The sequence below is a fragment of the Podarcis filfolensis genome, assembly GCF_964270895.1.
Source record: "Podarcis filfolensis genome assembly, chromosome: 14".
In the NCBI taxonomy this organism is placed as follows: Eukaryota; Metazoa; Chordata; class Lepidosauria; order Squamata; family Lacertidae; genus Podarcis; species Podarcis filfolensis.
Genome location: NC_139616.1, coordinates 11325854 through 11339339, shown reverse-complemented (window position 1 = coordinate 11339339; position 13486 = coordinate 11325854). Strand labels below are relative to the sequence as shown.

The window sequence follows — 13486 nt, the reverse complement described above, 5'->3', positions numbered from 1 at the left end:
GTAGGTCTTGCCCCATGGATCAGTTGCTGAGACTGAAGGACCCTGCCTCCCCACATCTGCCTAAGTCCCCTCCTTTCCAGGGATTCCCCCAAACAATCAGAGACTGCATCTGCGCGAACCCAACCTCTCCTCTGCCCTTTTTATGCCTCTTCTGGTTCTGGGAGACAAGTGGGGAGGGGGGCTTGTCGCAGTAGGACAGGGAGACACCTGTGACACTTCACCAATCTGAATCATCTCTGCCTGTTGGCCTCCCTCCTCTCCTGCTTCCACTTCCACTTCTGATTCTGAACTTCTCTCTGCCACAGACTCTCCCTGCTCACTAAGCCCTGTTCCCCTTCAGCTTTTAGCACCTCCTCTTCCCAGTCCTCTCCCTCTGACCACTCACTGCTGTCCTACCACCACTCCCCAGTCTCCGAGCCTTCTTCCCTTGGTGGTTCCCCAGCTGGTTCCTTCCACCATTCCTCTGCGTCCAACCACTCCACGGCAGTAGCCTGGAATAACAGTAGCAATATAGGCCCTGGTTCCTGAAAAAATAGCTGCTCTTGACACCGTTTTCATAAAAGTCATGAATTCTGTTATGAAATGAGTGGCGTCTGTCTCTTGCAGTGTGGTGTGGCTGATGGAGAGGGATTCTTAAGTATCTGGCAAGTAAACCAAACTGCAGCTAATCCTAAACCTTATCTGGTAAGTAAATCAAGCCAAGTTTTTATTTTGAGTGACCTCATTTCTGGTCCCACTCCCCAAGTTTTAGGAAAACTCAAAGTAGGAAATCCAAGGAGTCAGTTTGGTTGCAAGTTTCCAATTGGCTCTTCGGTGTACCTTCAGCAGTCTTCCCCAACCTAGTGGCTTCCAAATGTCTTGGCTTTTGACTCTCCTCATTCCTGACCGTCGTCTGCAAGTCCTGCAGTGCCTGGAGAGCAGCCTCTGTAAAGGGCAGTGTTAAATGCATGCAGATTTGAACTTGATTTTTGAACTCTGATTCCCAGGAGGTGACATGGACCTTCCTAAGGGAATAGATTCAGGTAGGTAGCCGTGTTGGTCTGATGCAGTCGACATATCTAAAATATATATATAAAATGTCCAGTAGCACCTTAGAGACCAACTAAGTTTGTTCTGGGTATAAGCTTCTTCAGATACGTATATATATTTCTTCTAGAGGACAAGGATCTAGAGATCAAGCTAAGGGAGGCCAAATTCTGTGTGACTGCCATAAAACTTAGGGAACAAGCTGTACTACCAAAATGATTAAGGTTTTAAATGACAATTTTAGGTTATATTTTAGTGATCAAGATTTAATATATATTGTTAACTGCCGCTATATCTGAATTGTCTCTGTTATACTCAACTGCAATTCAATGTATTCCTGTTGTGTTTTATGATTTTCCTGATATTGTAAGTGAGCTGGAACTGGCCTGTGACCGTAATAATAAAAATTCATATATATTTCTTCCCAAGGGAAGTCAGACAAAAAGCAGAGGGAGATTTATCGTTCTGTGTTTAAAGATTGTTCTCAGTTATGGGTGTGGGGAGGCGACTAATAGCTTGGGATGCAGAGTGTAAATAATCTACTATCCCTTTGTAATCAGCACATATAGCCAGAGTGGTGTAATGGTTGGAGTGTTGGAATAACGCCTGAAGGACTAGGGTTCAAATCCCCATCCGATCACTGGGTGACCTTGGGCCAGCCACTCACTCACTCTCAGCCTAACCTGCCTGACAGGGTTGTTGTTGTGAGAATAAAATGGAGACAAGGGGACCTCTATACACCTTGAGCTCCTTAATGAAATGTTTAAATAAAAATAAACATAGAGCAACTGTGTGGTTACACAAATAGAAAGGGGGAAGCCTTTTAGGGGGGTGCTCTTTGGAACACCCTCCCAAAGAAGCAACATTTGCAGTATCAGATCAAGACATTCGTCTTCGCCCAGGCGTTTATATTTATCTTATGGTGCCTCCTTGCTTCATAGGTTTAAGTGTTCTGTTGCCCCTTAATTTTACTCTCTTAAGGAAGGATGCCAATTGTGATGTTTTATTCTGTTCTATTTATATTGCCGTACATTGCCTTAGAATCCATCACAATGAACGGTGGTTTTCAAAGTGTTTCAAGCAAAGAAGCAAACCCATGTTTCTTGGGGTATGGCCCTGCCTGCACTAGATGGTTAACCATGGTTTGGTTTTTGAACTTTGCAAGGCACAGGAAACCCTTAATTTATGAGTGCAATGTCCTTTTAAGACTTTCACATTTTCATTATTGTTTAATCATCTTCTCAGCAATTGCAGAAAGAGAAATGGCAGTTATAAATGAGAGGGTTAATTGCTTGCTTAGTTCCATTTCCTGTTCGTTTTCAAGCTGCCATTACATTGTTAATCTGAAGCTATAACATTTGTGTTCCCGACATTTTGCTTGTGACGCTGATGTCGCAGAACCCTCTGAAGTTGGCGCGAGCCCTTTCGTACCTTGTGCCTGATAGCATTTCTGTGTCTCTTCTGCTTTCTTTTTCAGAGCTGGCAGTGCCACAGCAAAACCACAAGTGACTTTGCATTCATTACCTCTTCGAGTCTAGTAGCCACCTCTGGGCAGTCCAGTGACAACAGGTCTGTCCAAAGTGCAAAAAAATGGGAGGAAGGAGTGATCGGTACACTTGGAGAATAAGCAATACTAATTTTATTTTTGCGTGTCTTTTCTTCTTTCCAGAAATGTGTGTTTGTGGGACACCTTGGTGTCACCATCCAACAGCCTCATACATGGTAGGTTTATTGCAATACATCTTTGTATTAACTCTGTGATGTGCAAGTGATTCAAGATGCATTCCTGTAAGTTGTGGTTAGGAGTCTTGCTTGGTCCTTTCGGATGGTGGTGTGCACTGCCCTTTTGCTAGTGATCATGTGCTCCACAAGCTCATATTTTTGTTGGAGGTGCCCAGATGTTTGCCGCTGGCAGTCATGCCAGGTACAGCAGTGGAGGCTGGTCCATTAAGGCAAATGGGGCACTGCCCCACCAATTGCAGCCTGCCCTCTACCAGCCACCACTTGCCAGCTGTCATACCTACAGCCAATCACAGGGCGGCTGTGCTTGTCATTGGTTCTGGCTCCACCTACCGTTTGGGATCGCTGCCTTCTGCCCCACTAACCTCACAGATGCCTGCCACCACTGAGGTACGGTCAACTCAGATACAAATTGCTGGTTTAAGACACTGATGCCCATGGGTGCCAGCCAACATGGCCAGTGGATGGGGAGGATGGACCTTTTATACTACGACTACTACTACAATGGTACCTCGGGTTACAGACACTTCAGGTTACAGACTCTGCTAACCCAGAAATAGTACCTCGTGTTAAGAACTTTGCTTCAGGATGATAACAGAAATTGCGCGGTGGTGGCACATCAGCAGCGGGAGGCCCCATTAGCTAAAGTGGTACCTCAGGTTGAGAGCAGTTTCAGGTTAAGAACGGACCTCCAGAACGAATTAAGTTCTTAACCCGAGGTACCAATGTACTGTTGTTGTCGTTTAGTCGTGTCCGACTCTTTGTGACCCCATGGACCAGAGCACGCCAGGCACTCCTGTCTTCCACTGCCTCCCGCAGTTTGCTCAAACTCATGTTAGTAGCTTTGAGAACAGTGTTCAGCCATCTTGTCCTCTGTTGTAGCAAGCTTCAACAGTGTAAATAAGTTTTGATGGATATAATAATGGAATACTGAATGGTTTAGTTTATGTAAGGGATTTATGTTGTGCAAAATGAACCATGGAATGAGAAGAAGGGAATCATTGATGTTTTAAGGTTGTTTAATTGAATATTCAAAAATGTGTTATATATATGTGAATGATTCGTAGCAAGCCGCACCACCTGCCCTCGCATCAAAGCCTGGAAATCAGAAAAGCATCTTCAGTTTTTCCAGACTTTGGCCAAGTCCAAGACAAAACATCACTAATCAGAATAGTAGTAGTAGTAGTAATAATAATAATAATAATAATAATAATAATAATAATAATAATATATTTTTAAAAAAACTTTTATTTATATCCCACCCTCCCCGGCCAAAGTCGGGCTCAGGGCTGCTAAACATCAAATATATAACATTAGTATAAAATCAAACAATAATTAAATTACCTCCTAAAAACAGGTCAAAATCAAATCAAAGTCTAATTGGATGGCTTTCCGTGCTGCCAAGTATGCCTTGGTGAGGCATGGCCTCCATCGTAATAACCTGTGCTTGGCTAGAAAATGTGAAATGTTGCAAGGGAGGCCCAGGTGTTGCAAGGAAAGGGCAGATACCAGGGGTCTAGGGAAATCAGGAAGTGATTGGCCACCAGCTTGTTTCCCCTTGCTACCCTCAACCTTGTTACATCTCCAGCACTTATCTGATTCAGGCTTATACATTTTAGCAAGTCTACTCAGAGTTAAATACCATGGTGTAGTGGTTAAGAGCGGTACTCTTGTAATCTGGTGAACCAGGTTCACTTCCCCGCTCCTCCACCTGCAGCTGCTGGGTGACCTTGGGCTAGTCACACTTCTCTGAAGTCTCTCAGCCCTGCTCACCTCACAGAGTGTTTGTTGTGGGGGAGGAAGGGAAAGGAGAATGTTAGCAGCTTTGAGACTCCTTCGGGTAGTGATAAAGCAGGATATCAAATCCAAACTCCTCCTCCTCCTCCTCCTCCTCCTCCTCCTCCTCCTCTTCTTCTTCTTCTTCTTCTTCTTCTTCTTCTTCTTCCATCTGTAAATCATTTTCAGGTAGTGGTGTATTGCTTGTTCTCAATCAAATATAGCAGCGAGGATGCTTGCGGGAAGAGTGTTCCCCAGCCTGTAGATGTCAGGAGTTCCCCCAAGGAAACCAGTCCCCTCCCTCTTGTTTCTTAGCGGTCACTTTTTGACTTGGCTCCATTTTTCTTTGGCACTCACCTACTCCCCCCCCCCAAGTTTGTAGAGAAGGACCAGCCTGACTTGCATGAGGCTATAATAACCATTTACTTAAATCTTGCTTGGTCGTTTGTTTCCTCGCTCAGCCTTCACTTGTCACGATCACGGTGCCACCGTGCTACAGTACGCACCCAAGCACCAGCTGCTGATTTCAGGAGGCAGGAAAGGGCACATCTCCATCTTCGACATCCGGCAGAGGCAGGTCCTGCACACCTTCCAAGCCCACGACTCTTCGATCAAGGCGCTCGCCCTCGACTCTTCCGAAGAGTGCTTTTGCACGGGCTCCGCAGAAGGCAATGTGAAGGTAAGCGGAAGTTCAGGCGAACTTGTGCTCTGTAACCTCTGATAGGTAAAGGTAAAGGGACCCCTGACCATTAGGTCCAGTCGTGACCGACTCTTATGTGCTGTCTAAGACCCAGCATTTATGTGTGCTTGAGTATGCCCCTCTCCCGGGGGTCTTGCCCCACATTATAAGGATTTAGTCCTAGGATAGGGACCTTCTGAGGATTTAGTCCTAGGACTGGAGCCTAGGAAACTGGCTTAAACCAGGTCTAGACCATTTGTACACCCAGGCCCAATATTGTCTCTCTTACCGAGCAGCTGTGGTCTAAACCACTGAGCCTCTTGGGCTTGCCGATCAGAAGGTCAGTGGTTCGAATCCGCACGACGGGGTGAGCTCCTGTTGCTCTGTCCCAGCTCCTGCCAACCTAGCAGTTTGAAAGCACACCAGTGCAAGTAGATAAATAGGTAGCACTGTGGCAGGAAGGTAAACTACGTTTCATGCGCTCTGGTTTCCGTCACAGTGTCCCATTGCACCATACACAGTTTAGTCATACTGGCCACATGACCCAAAAGCTATCTGTGGACAAACGCCAGCTCCCTCGGCCTGAAAGCAAGATGAATGCCGCAATCCCATAGTCACCCTTGACTGGACTTAAACATCCAGGGGACCTTTACCTTTCCAAGGTCTCCGGGAGAGACACCTATGCCATCACCTGTTACCTGGTATTTACTAACTGGAAATGGCAGGAATTGAACACCTGCATACGAAACACGAGCTCTACCACTGAGCTGTTGTCCCTTCCTTCCTCTAGAGGAGAAAAATGAGATCACTCGGGTCCCCAAAATCGACTGACAAGGTCCTTGTCCGCCCTCTCTTCCTGCAGGTGTGGAGGCTGACAGGCTATGGTCTGATCCACTCGTTTAAGCATGAACACGCCAAGCAGTCCATCTTCCGAAACCTCAGCACCGGAGTCATGCAGATTGAAATGGCACAAGGCAACCGCATCTTCTCCTGTGGAGCGGATGGTACCCTGAAGATGCGAGTTCTACCCAACGCTTTCAGCATCCCGTCGAGCCTCTGCGACATTCTGTAGACTTTGCTGCCGCCGCCATTCCCTTTCCGAGAAACGTGGCTGGAACCGGTACCGTGGCGTAGCGAGCGTTTAAGAAGGGGTGTCACCACACTTCATAATCGAGAGTTAATTATTGCAGCCTTTAGTTGCTATATAGTTGAGTTAAGAGGAAGAGCTGTGTTTCGACACCCCCCACACCTTTATTTTAGTTTTTCTCGTTTAAAGCACTGCGTTTATGAATTGATGGGGTGGGAATGCATGCACTGTACGGGCGCCGACGTCCCTTGCACAGTGACCGATGGGCTTGTGCTCTGTGACCCATGAGCCTTGTTTACTTAAAGTAAGCAAAAAGATGCTTATTCTCCTGCAGTTGCAGCAAAATCCCTAAAAGTAAGCTATTTTTGATGTACTTTTCAGGATATTCTCTTCCAAATCGTTGCCGCTAAGTTGAAGCATGTCTGCAAACCGCCCCCCCCCCCCGCCCTCCAATTTTGAAAATGATTTGCTATAATGAAGGGTATTCGAAGTGAGCGTGATTTTACATTGTTGATGTTGTTGTTATTAATTATTATTATTATTATTTTGGGTCATGCCACTATGAAAATGTGACTACCACACAATCCGTGAAGCTGTGTGCAATGGGGAATGTACTGTGGGCTGAAGTGAATATTATTTGATGCCGAGACTCCCCTGTTATGTTTTCCCCTCCCCGAATTAGCATTAATGCACCGTTGGAGTACTGTAATTTGCACAGAATAACATTCCTTGGAACCTGTGGGGTTTTCCTTGGAATCGTATGCCACTTTTGATTTTCTGTTTGCGCTGAAGACATATTGAAACGAACCAGGCCGCCCACCAAAACGGAGGCCCTGTGGCATTCTCCCCCTCTCCCTTTCCTAACGTTTGGTACAGCTGACCACTGTCCCGATACAATTTGTTGCATTTCTCCACATTCCAATCCATACCACTGGCCGGACAGGGCAGGAAACCAATCCACATTATGACATCAGTTCAAGTCACTACTGAGAGGTGAGGGTGGGAGAGAATGCAACACAGGTCTCTGTTTTCATCCGAGGCGCCGTGATTTTCCTAATATCAGATTCCACCTTGCTCCTTCCCCCTGCCATTATTTCGAGTCCTGCCTTTTGCGTTAGGAATGTAATTTGTGAGCACTAAGTGTTTGTTGTGAACAGGAAACCTCTTTCTAGTCATCCTTTTGAGTTCTGAGTTTTATTTTTACGTAGGGCAAAAAAAAAAAGCAAAAGAAGGAAGGGGAAAAAACCATACAGATTGATCTTTCTTAAAGCAAAGCTGTAGAAGAAACTACTGATATAGACCCATGCCACATTTCAGATGAATGTCAGGCTTACATGTGGCCAGCTAGTGAATAGTTGACAAAATTGGTTATCTTGAACTGTTTCCACAGCATATTGTATAAACTATGCAGAGGTCAATATTGTTTGCTTGTAATATACCAGCTATTGTTTGTCATACTTAGATGTATTTTTCTCTGTTGTAAAACAGGAAGACACGTTCTTTACCAAGATATAACGGAACTGATGTCTGTGTATTTAAATGTTTAACAAATTGTATTTTTTTCCCCCTCCAGTGAGAATTTATGTGTCTGTGCTGTATTCTAAATCAGAAATATATATATATATATATGAGAAATATATATATATATGAATGAGATGGAGTAAAATGCACCTTTGTCTAAAGGCAATTTTAAGTGCAAGCTGCAAAGTATATATATATATATGGAAAGAAAGCAAATGTCCTTTGTTAGTTTTACCTTTGTAAGTTAAATAAATTCCTTTTATTTCACGGAATGCCCTACAGTCCTTGTCGTCGTGGTAGCGTGAGACTTTGCAAGGCGTAATAGCAACAGTTGCCCACAGGTATTTAAGGAGACAGCAGCTGGAATATATGAGGTCTCAGGGCAGTTCACATAAAAAAAAATATCACAGTATATAAAATAAAAATAAAAGTAATAACCCAATAATACCCCCCCAAAAAAGAGCCACATTTAAATAAAAAAATTAATAATAGTAGTAGTAGTAGTAGTAGTAGTAGTAGTAGTAGTAATAATAATAATAATAATAATAATAATATGTATGGGATGTTCATCAGGTCTACCAAAAGACTGGCTAAAAAGGAACATTTTTATCTGGCGCCTAAAGGTGTTTAATGAAGGCGCCAGGCAAATTTCCCTGGAGAGAGCATTCCACAGACGGGGAGCCACTGGAGAGAAGGCCCCGTTCTCATGTTGCCACCCTCTGACCCTCTTGAGGAGGAGGCACACAAAGAAGGGCCTCAGAAGATGATATCAGGGTCCGGGGTACGTTCATATGGAAAGAGGCGGTCCTGAGCTGTTTAAGGCGCTTTATAGGTCAAAGCCAGCACTTTAAATTGTAGAATTGGAAGGGATCCCAAGGGTCATCCAGTCCAACCCTATGCAAAAACAGGAATCTTTTGCCCAATGTGGGGATTCAACCCACAACCCTGAGATTAAGAGCCTCATGCTATGCCAACTGAGCTATCCCAGCTCAGCTGGTGAACCTCCTTTCATCCAGAGGGGCCGCTTTCCCTTCGGGGCAACTTTCCAGGGGCCACATGCCAGTGGGTGGGTCCAGAGGCAAAAGTGGGTGGCACAATTCAGCAGGTTAGTTACTTCATGCACCCCCCTCTCTCCTTTCCATCCAGGCAAGGATGAGTTCAAGGGCACCGTAAAGGTAAAGGGACCCCTGACCATTAGGTCCAGCCGCGGACGACTCTGGGGTTGCGGCGCTCATCTCGCTTTATTGGCCAAGGGAGCCGGCGTGCAGCTTCCAGCTTCCAGATTTGAACCGCCGACCTTCTGATCAGCAAGTCCTAGGCTCTGTGGTTTAACCCACAGCGCCACCCGCGTCTTAAGGGCACCTTACGGCCAGGCAAATATACTCAAGGGGGGTACAAAGTGGGGCCAGAGAAAGAGGCCTCTGGGGCCGCATTTCCCCAAATCTGTTCTAAAGCTTGGTGTTCTTATTAAAAAAAAAGGTAAAGGACCCCTGGACGGTTAAGTCCAATCAAGGGCGACTATGGTTTTGTGGCGCTCATCTTGTTTTCAGGCCGAGGGAGCCGGCGTTTGTCCACTGACAGCTTTCCAGGTCATGTGGACAGCATGACTAAGCCGCTTCTGGCACAACGGAACACTGTGATGGAAACCAAAGCGCATGGAGACACCGTTTACCTTCCCGCCACAGCAGTACCTATTTATCTACTTGCACTGGTGTGCTTTCGAACTGCTAGATTGGCAGGAGCTGGGACTAAACAACGGGAACTCACCCATCGCGGGGATTCGAACTGCCAACCTTACGATTGGCAAGCCCAAGAGGCTCTGGTTTAGACCACAGCACCACCCGTGTCCCGTGGTGTTCTTATAAGCTTCATGAAGAAAAGACAGAGCGCTATTTTAGATTTTATAATGTATGAACTTTCAGATGCATCCTAGAACACAGAGAGGACACACCTTCCTCTCTCTTCATGCTCCTCCAATCTACTGCAGAGGCATCATAATATTGCCCCACTCCCTACATCCTATGTCTTGCCCACAGTCGTCTTGCACCAATGCTGGGCTCCTATTCCTTGCACGCAATTCTGTGTGTGTAAAAAAGGGGGAGTCTACATCTTCCATTTGGTTTTTTTCCCATTATTTGAAGAGGGATTTTCCTCAGGAGCAGTGTCAAAAATGAAAGGGAAGGCTTACATTCATCCACAGAGTACAATTCTCTTTCACACTTGCCTGCTAATGCTATTTTAATTTCTTTTCTAAAAAAGCCTTGTGCATTAAATGCAAGGATGCATGTAAGTTAGTTTTGGCTTCACAGTGGTAGGTGCACCTCTGTTTTTGGCATCTGTTTTCCCCCAGATCTTTTCCAGAGGTTGCCCTCTGACGGATTACTTTTGCAGACTTCCCACTTTGAGAAACATTTCTCTGCCTTGAACAAATACCGCCATGCCCATCGCCGTTCGACACATCCTTCCAAAATAGCTGTGTTCGGCTGCAACAGGAGTCAGGAAGTCCATTCCAGTTGGGCCAATGTCCACTTTATTTGCCAAGATTGTCATACATGCATCTTTATTCCCCAGTTGAGAAATATATACACAGAGAGAGAGAGACATTCAGCTAAGATTACAGCTAAAAGGTGCTGGGGGGGGGGGGCGGGAATGACTTCAACGGAGAATTGAAATGATATCTCGGATTCAAGGACACATTTCAGTGGACAGAGCAGGGCTGGAGACTATCATGTTAAAGAGAGCTGAAGGGGGTGTTCTAAGAAGCATTCCCCCCCCCCCCCAGTATGTTCCACATCTCCCTCTTTTGCTCCAGAGCATAAAACAACAGCTAGCTGAAATGGGAGGGCATCCTATTCTGGCAAAACGTCAAGCAAATAGCTGTTTTGACAGGAGAAGAGGCTGCTTCAGGGCAATCGTGGCTTCTTTGTCACGAGATATTCGAGCAGAAACTGTAAGGCACATGTGAGGAACCTGTGGCCCTCCATATGGCCCTGAACAACAGCTCCTATCAGTTTCAGGAAGCTAGGAATGACGGGAGTTGTCGCCTGGCAACTTCTGGAGGGCCAAAGCTGCCGCACGCCTGCTGTTAAGGTTGCAAGATTCCTAGAATTTCTGAGATCAGGGTTCGATGAGATGGCCCATAAGGCCATTTAAAGCAGCGGTTCTCAACCTGTGGGTCCCCAGATGTTGTTGGACTACAACTCCCATCATCCCTGATCTCTGGCCTTGCTAGCTAGCGGTGATGGGAGTTGTAGTTCAACAACATCTGGGGACCCACAGGTTGAGAAAGGCTGATATAGAGCAATATGCATGACCACCTAAGCAGCCACACGCAGCCAAGAGACCAATACACTGAAGGTTGCATTGCGACGTTTGTCACTTAGTGGTATACTTCTTCTGCTGGCAAGGTGCTTTGCAGCAGGAGGACTTCGTTGCCTGCAGGTGGGTCACTGCTGTGCAACATGTTTCTGTTGCATTGGATTCCACCATTCCACAACATTAAAATCTCCCATCTGCTAGTGCAAAAGCCTTGTGCTAGTGGGCAGGGAACACCGGGCACAGCCCTCGCAAGTTTAAAAATGGCTGCCATGGACCCCAGCCATACATTTAAAAGGACGCTTGCACCACTTTTACAGCTCTGGCTTCCCCCAAAATAAATCCAGCAACTGCAGTTGGTTAAAGGGTGTCGGGGGTTGCTAGAAGACAACCCAAGACCTCTGATCCACAGGGACCCTTAACAAAAACTACCGTTCCAACACGAAAGTGGTCCAAGCATGCCTTAAATGTACTGTATGGTGCCACTGTGACCCAGAAGAAGGGAGCTGCAGGCTTTTAGACGCATTCCTGGTGTCCTTTGACGAGAGGTGCCACATGCCTCCGTCTGCGCTCGAAGCACATGGCATTTGAAAGGGCCTTCCTCCCACACCGCAGCCTCTCTGCGAAACAAAGCCTCTCTGGGCTTCTGCCGGCATGCACCGCTCGCTACAACATTGAGCAGCCTTTGTTCTGCAAAGCCACAGAAGCCTACGTAATCTAAACATCTACGCTGGGGACACAAAGGGGGGATGAGAACAAGCCGCCCTGTCTGTACACACATTGCTTTGTGACTCTCCTCAAATGGGAGATGTGCAGTTGTTTTCACCGAAAGGTTTGGAGAGCCGAATCTCCAATATGGACGACAGGCAAAGATGGCCCTCGTGGATTGGTACCAAGCGTATTCAGCCGACAAAATGGACAGGGTATTGCATCAGGAAACCATGTTCCCATGTGCAGAGGCGTTTGTCCCCTTGGTTATAGGAAAGCATGGCCAGAACGGGCACAAACGACGAATCGTCCTGCTTGGTTGGGGAAACTTTGGAAGCAAAGCCTGCGTCGGATAGTGACAGTTTCAACTCAAAGCTGGTGTCCAGCTGCCTTTCCCTCCAGAGATCATAAGCAAAAGCGACATGCGTGTGGTTCTTGTCAGTGATGTACAGAACCCCGCAGGCGACGAAGGCGTTGCCGGCTTTGGACTGCGGGTACGTGGTATTGATGTACCGCAGCACCGAGAAGGTGTCCTCGTCTACGTGCGCCACCATGATGTGTTCGTCTGGCCTCGAGAGGTAGAGCACCCAAAGCCCATTCTCGTCCACGGCGACGCTGAAGTAGGATTTGGAAGCGCCGAAGAGGTACTTGCGCTCAAAGTACCAGGCGTTTTTGATGGAGAGCGTCTGCGAGGACTGTGTCGCGAAGTCGTACCTGCGGAGAGGGTTTGAAGCAAAATACTTCAGAGCGGCTCAAGCGGCAGGAGGGCAGGGGTTTATAAAACAAAATTAACACACCCTATTTGTTTCCGTGTGTTTTATATTGAAAGGAATGGAAGAACATGAATCCAGATTGGGAACCTGTCCGAGTCCACATTCCCTTCTGGGTAACCTACCAGAGCTGGGTGATATATCAATATATCATCCAAAACCGAAGTCCGTATCATGCTATTGCTTGCATAATATATATATTTTAAATTTATTTATTTGGTTTTTCAACTTTACAGAGCTATATCAAACATAAATCATAAAAACAAGATTCCAAGGAATCTCCTGGACTTCCATCCTCCCCTTTGTGGGTCCTATTATTAATCAATTCCTCCCACATCTTTTATGCTAATACAAACCCTTTACCTCTTCCAAAGTCCAGAATCAACCTTAAACTACAAGCACTATTCCAATCCTACTAATGATTTTAGCTGTTTACAATGGTCTTAAGAAAAGTTGTGAATTTTCCCCATTCCTTATTAAAATTTTGGACCTGGCAATATATTGTGAATCACGGTGTGTGTGTGTGTGTGTGTGCTATGCAAAAATCACGATGCAGAAAAAACCGTGAAGCCAGCCAATGCTTCTCTCGATTCCTGCAGCCCCTTTTAACTCAGCCGGCTCAATTCTCCTCTGCCATTTGCAAGGGGCAGCGAATCACAAGAGCAAGCGCCAGCAAAAATCACAATGCAGGAAAAGCCATGGTATGTCCCACAGAGGACCTTACAGTCTTCAAACAAAAACATCTTGGAGGTCCTGGGCCACAGATAGGTTAGGCTGGCCTCAACCAGAGCCAGGGCTTTTTCAGCTTCGGCTCCAATCTGGTGGAACGCTCTGTCATAAGAGACTAGGGCCCTGCGGGACTTG

At 46.2% G+C, this 13486-nt stretch overlaps 2 protein-coding genes across 8 annotated transcripts in view; one reads left to right on the top strand and one right to left on the bottom strand.

The window, feature by feature from the left end:
- Positions 1–8097, top strand: part of DMXL2 (Dmx like 2) — a 103887-nt gene extending 95790 nt beyond the window's left edge. For all 7 annotated transcript variants that reach the window (XM_083586068.1, XM_083586065.1, XM_083586067.1 and 4 more), the window contains 5 exons: positions 607–684; positions 2504–2595; positions 2696–2748; positions 5004–5221; positions 6084–8097. In XM_083586068.1, coding sequence (XP_083442194.1) covers positions 607–684; positions 2504–2595; positions 2696–2748; positions 5004–5221; positions 6084–6293 — 651 coding nt within the window. In that variant the 3' untranslated portion in view covers positions 6294–8097. The remainder of the gene's footprint in view (positions 1–606; positions 685–2503; positions 2596–2695; positions 2749–5003; positions 5222–6083) is intronic.
- A 2245-nt stretch (positions 8098–10342) lies between these two features.
- Positions 10343–13486, bottom strand: part of GLDN (gliomedin) — a 37378-nt gene continuing 34234 nt past the window's right edge. The window contains exon 10 of the mRNA XM_083586655.1: positions 10343–12566. Coding sequence (XP_083442781.1) covers positions 12047–12566 — 520 coding nt within the window. The 3' untranslated portion in view covers positions 10343–12046. The remainder of the gene's footprint in view (positions 12567–13486) is intronic.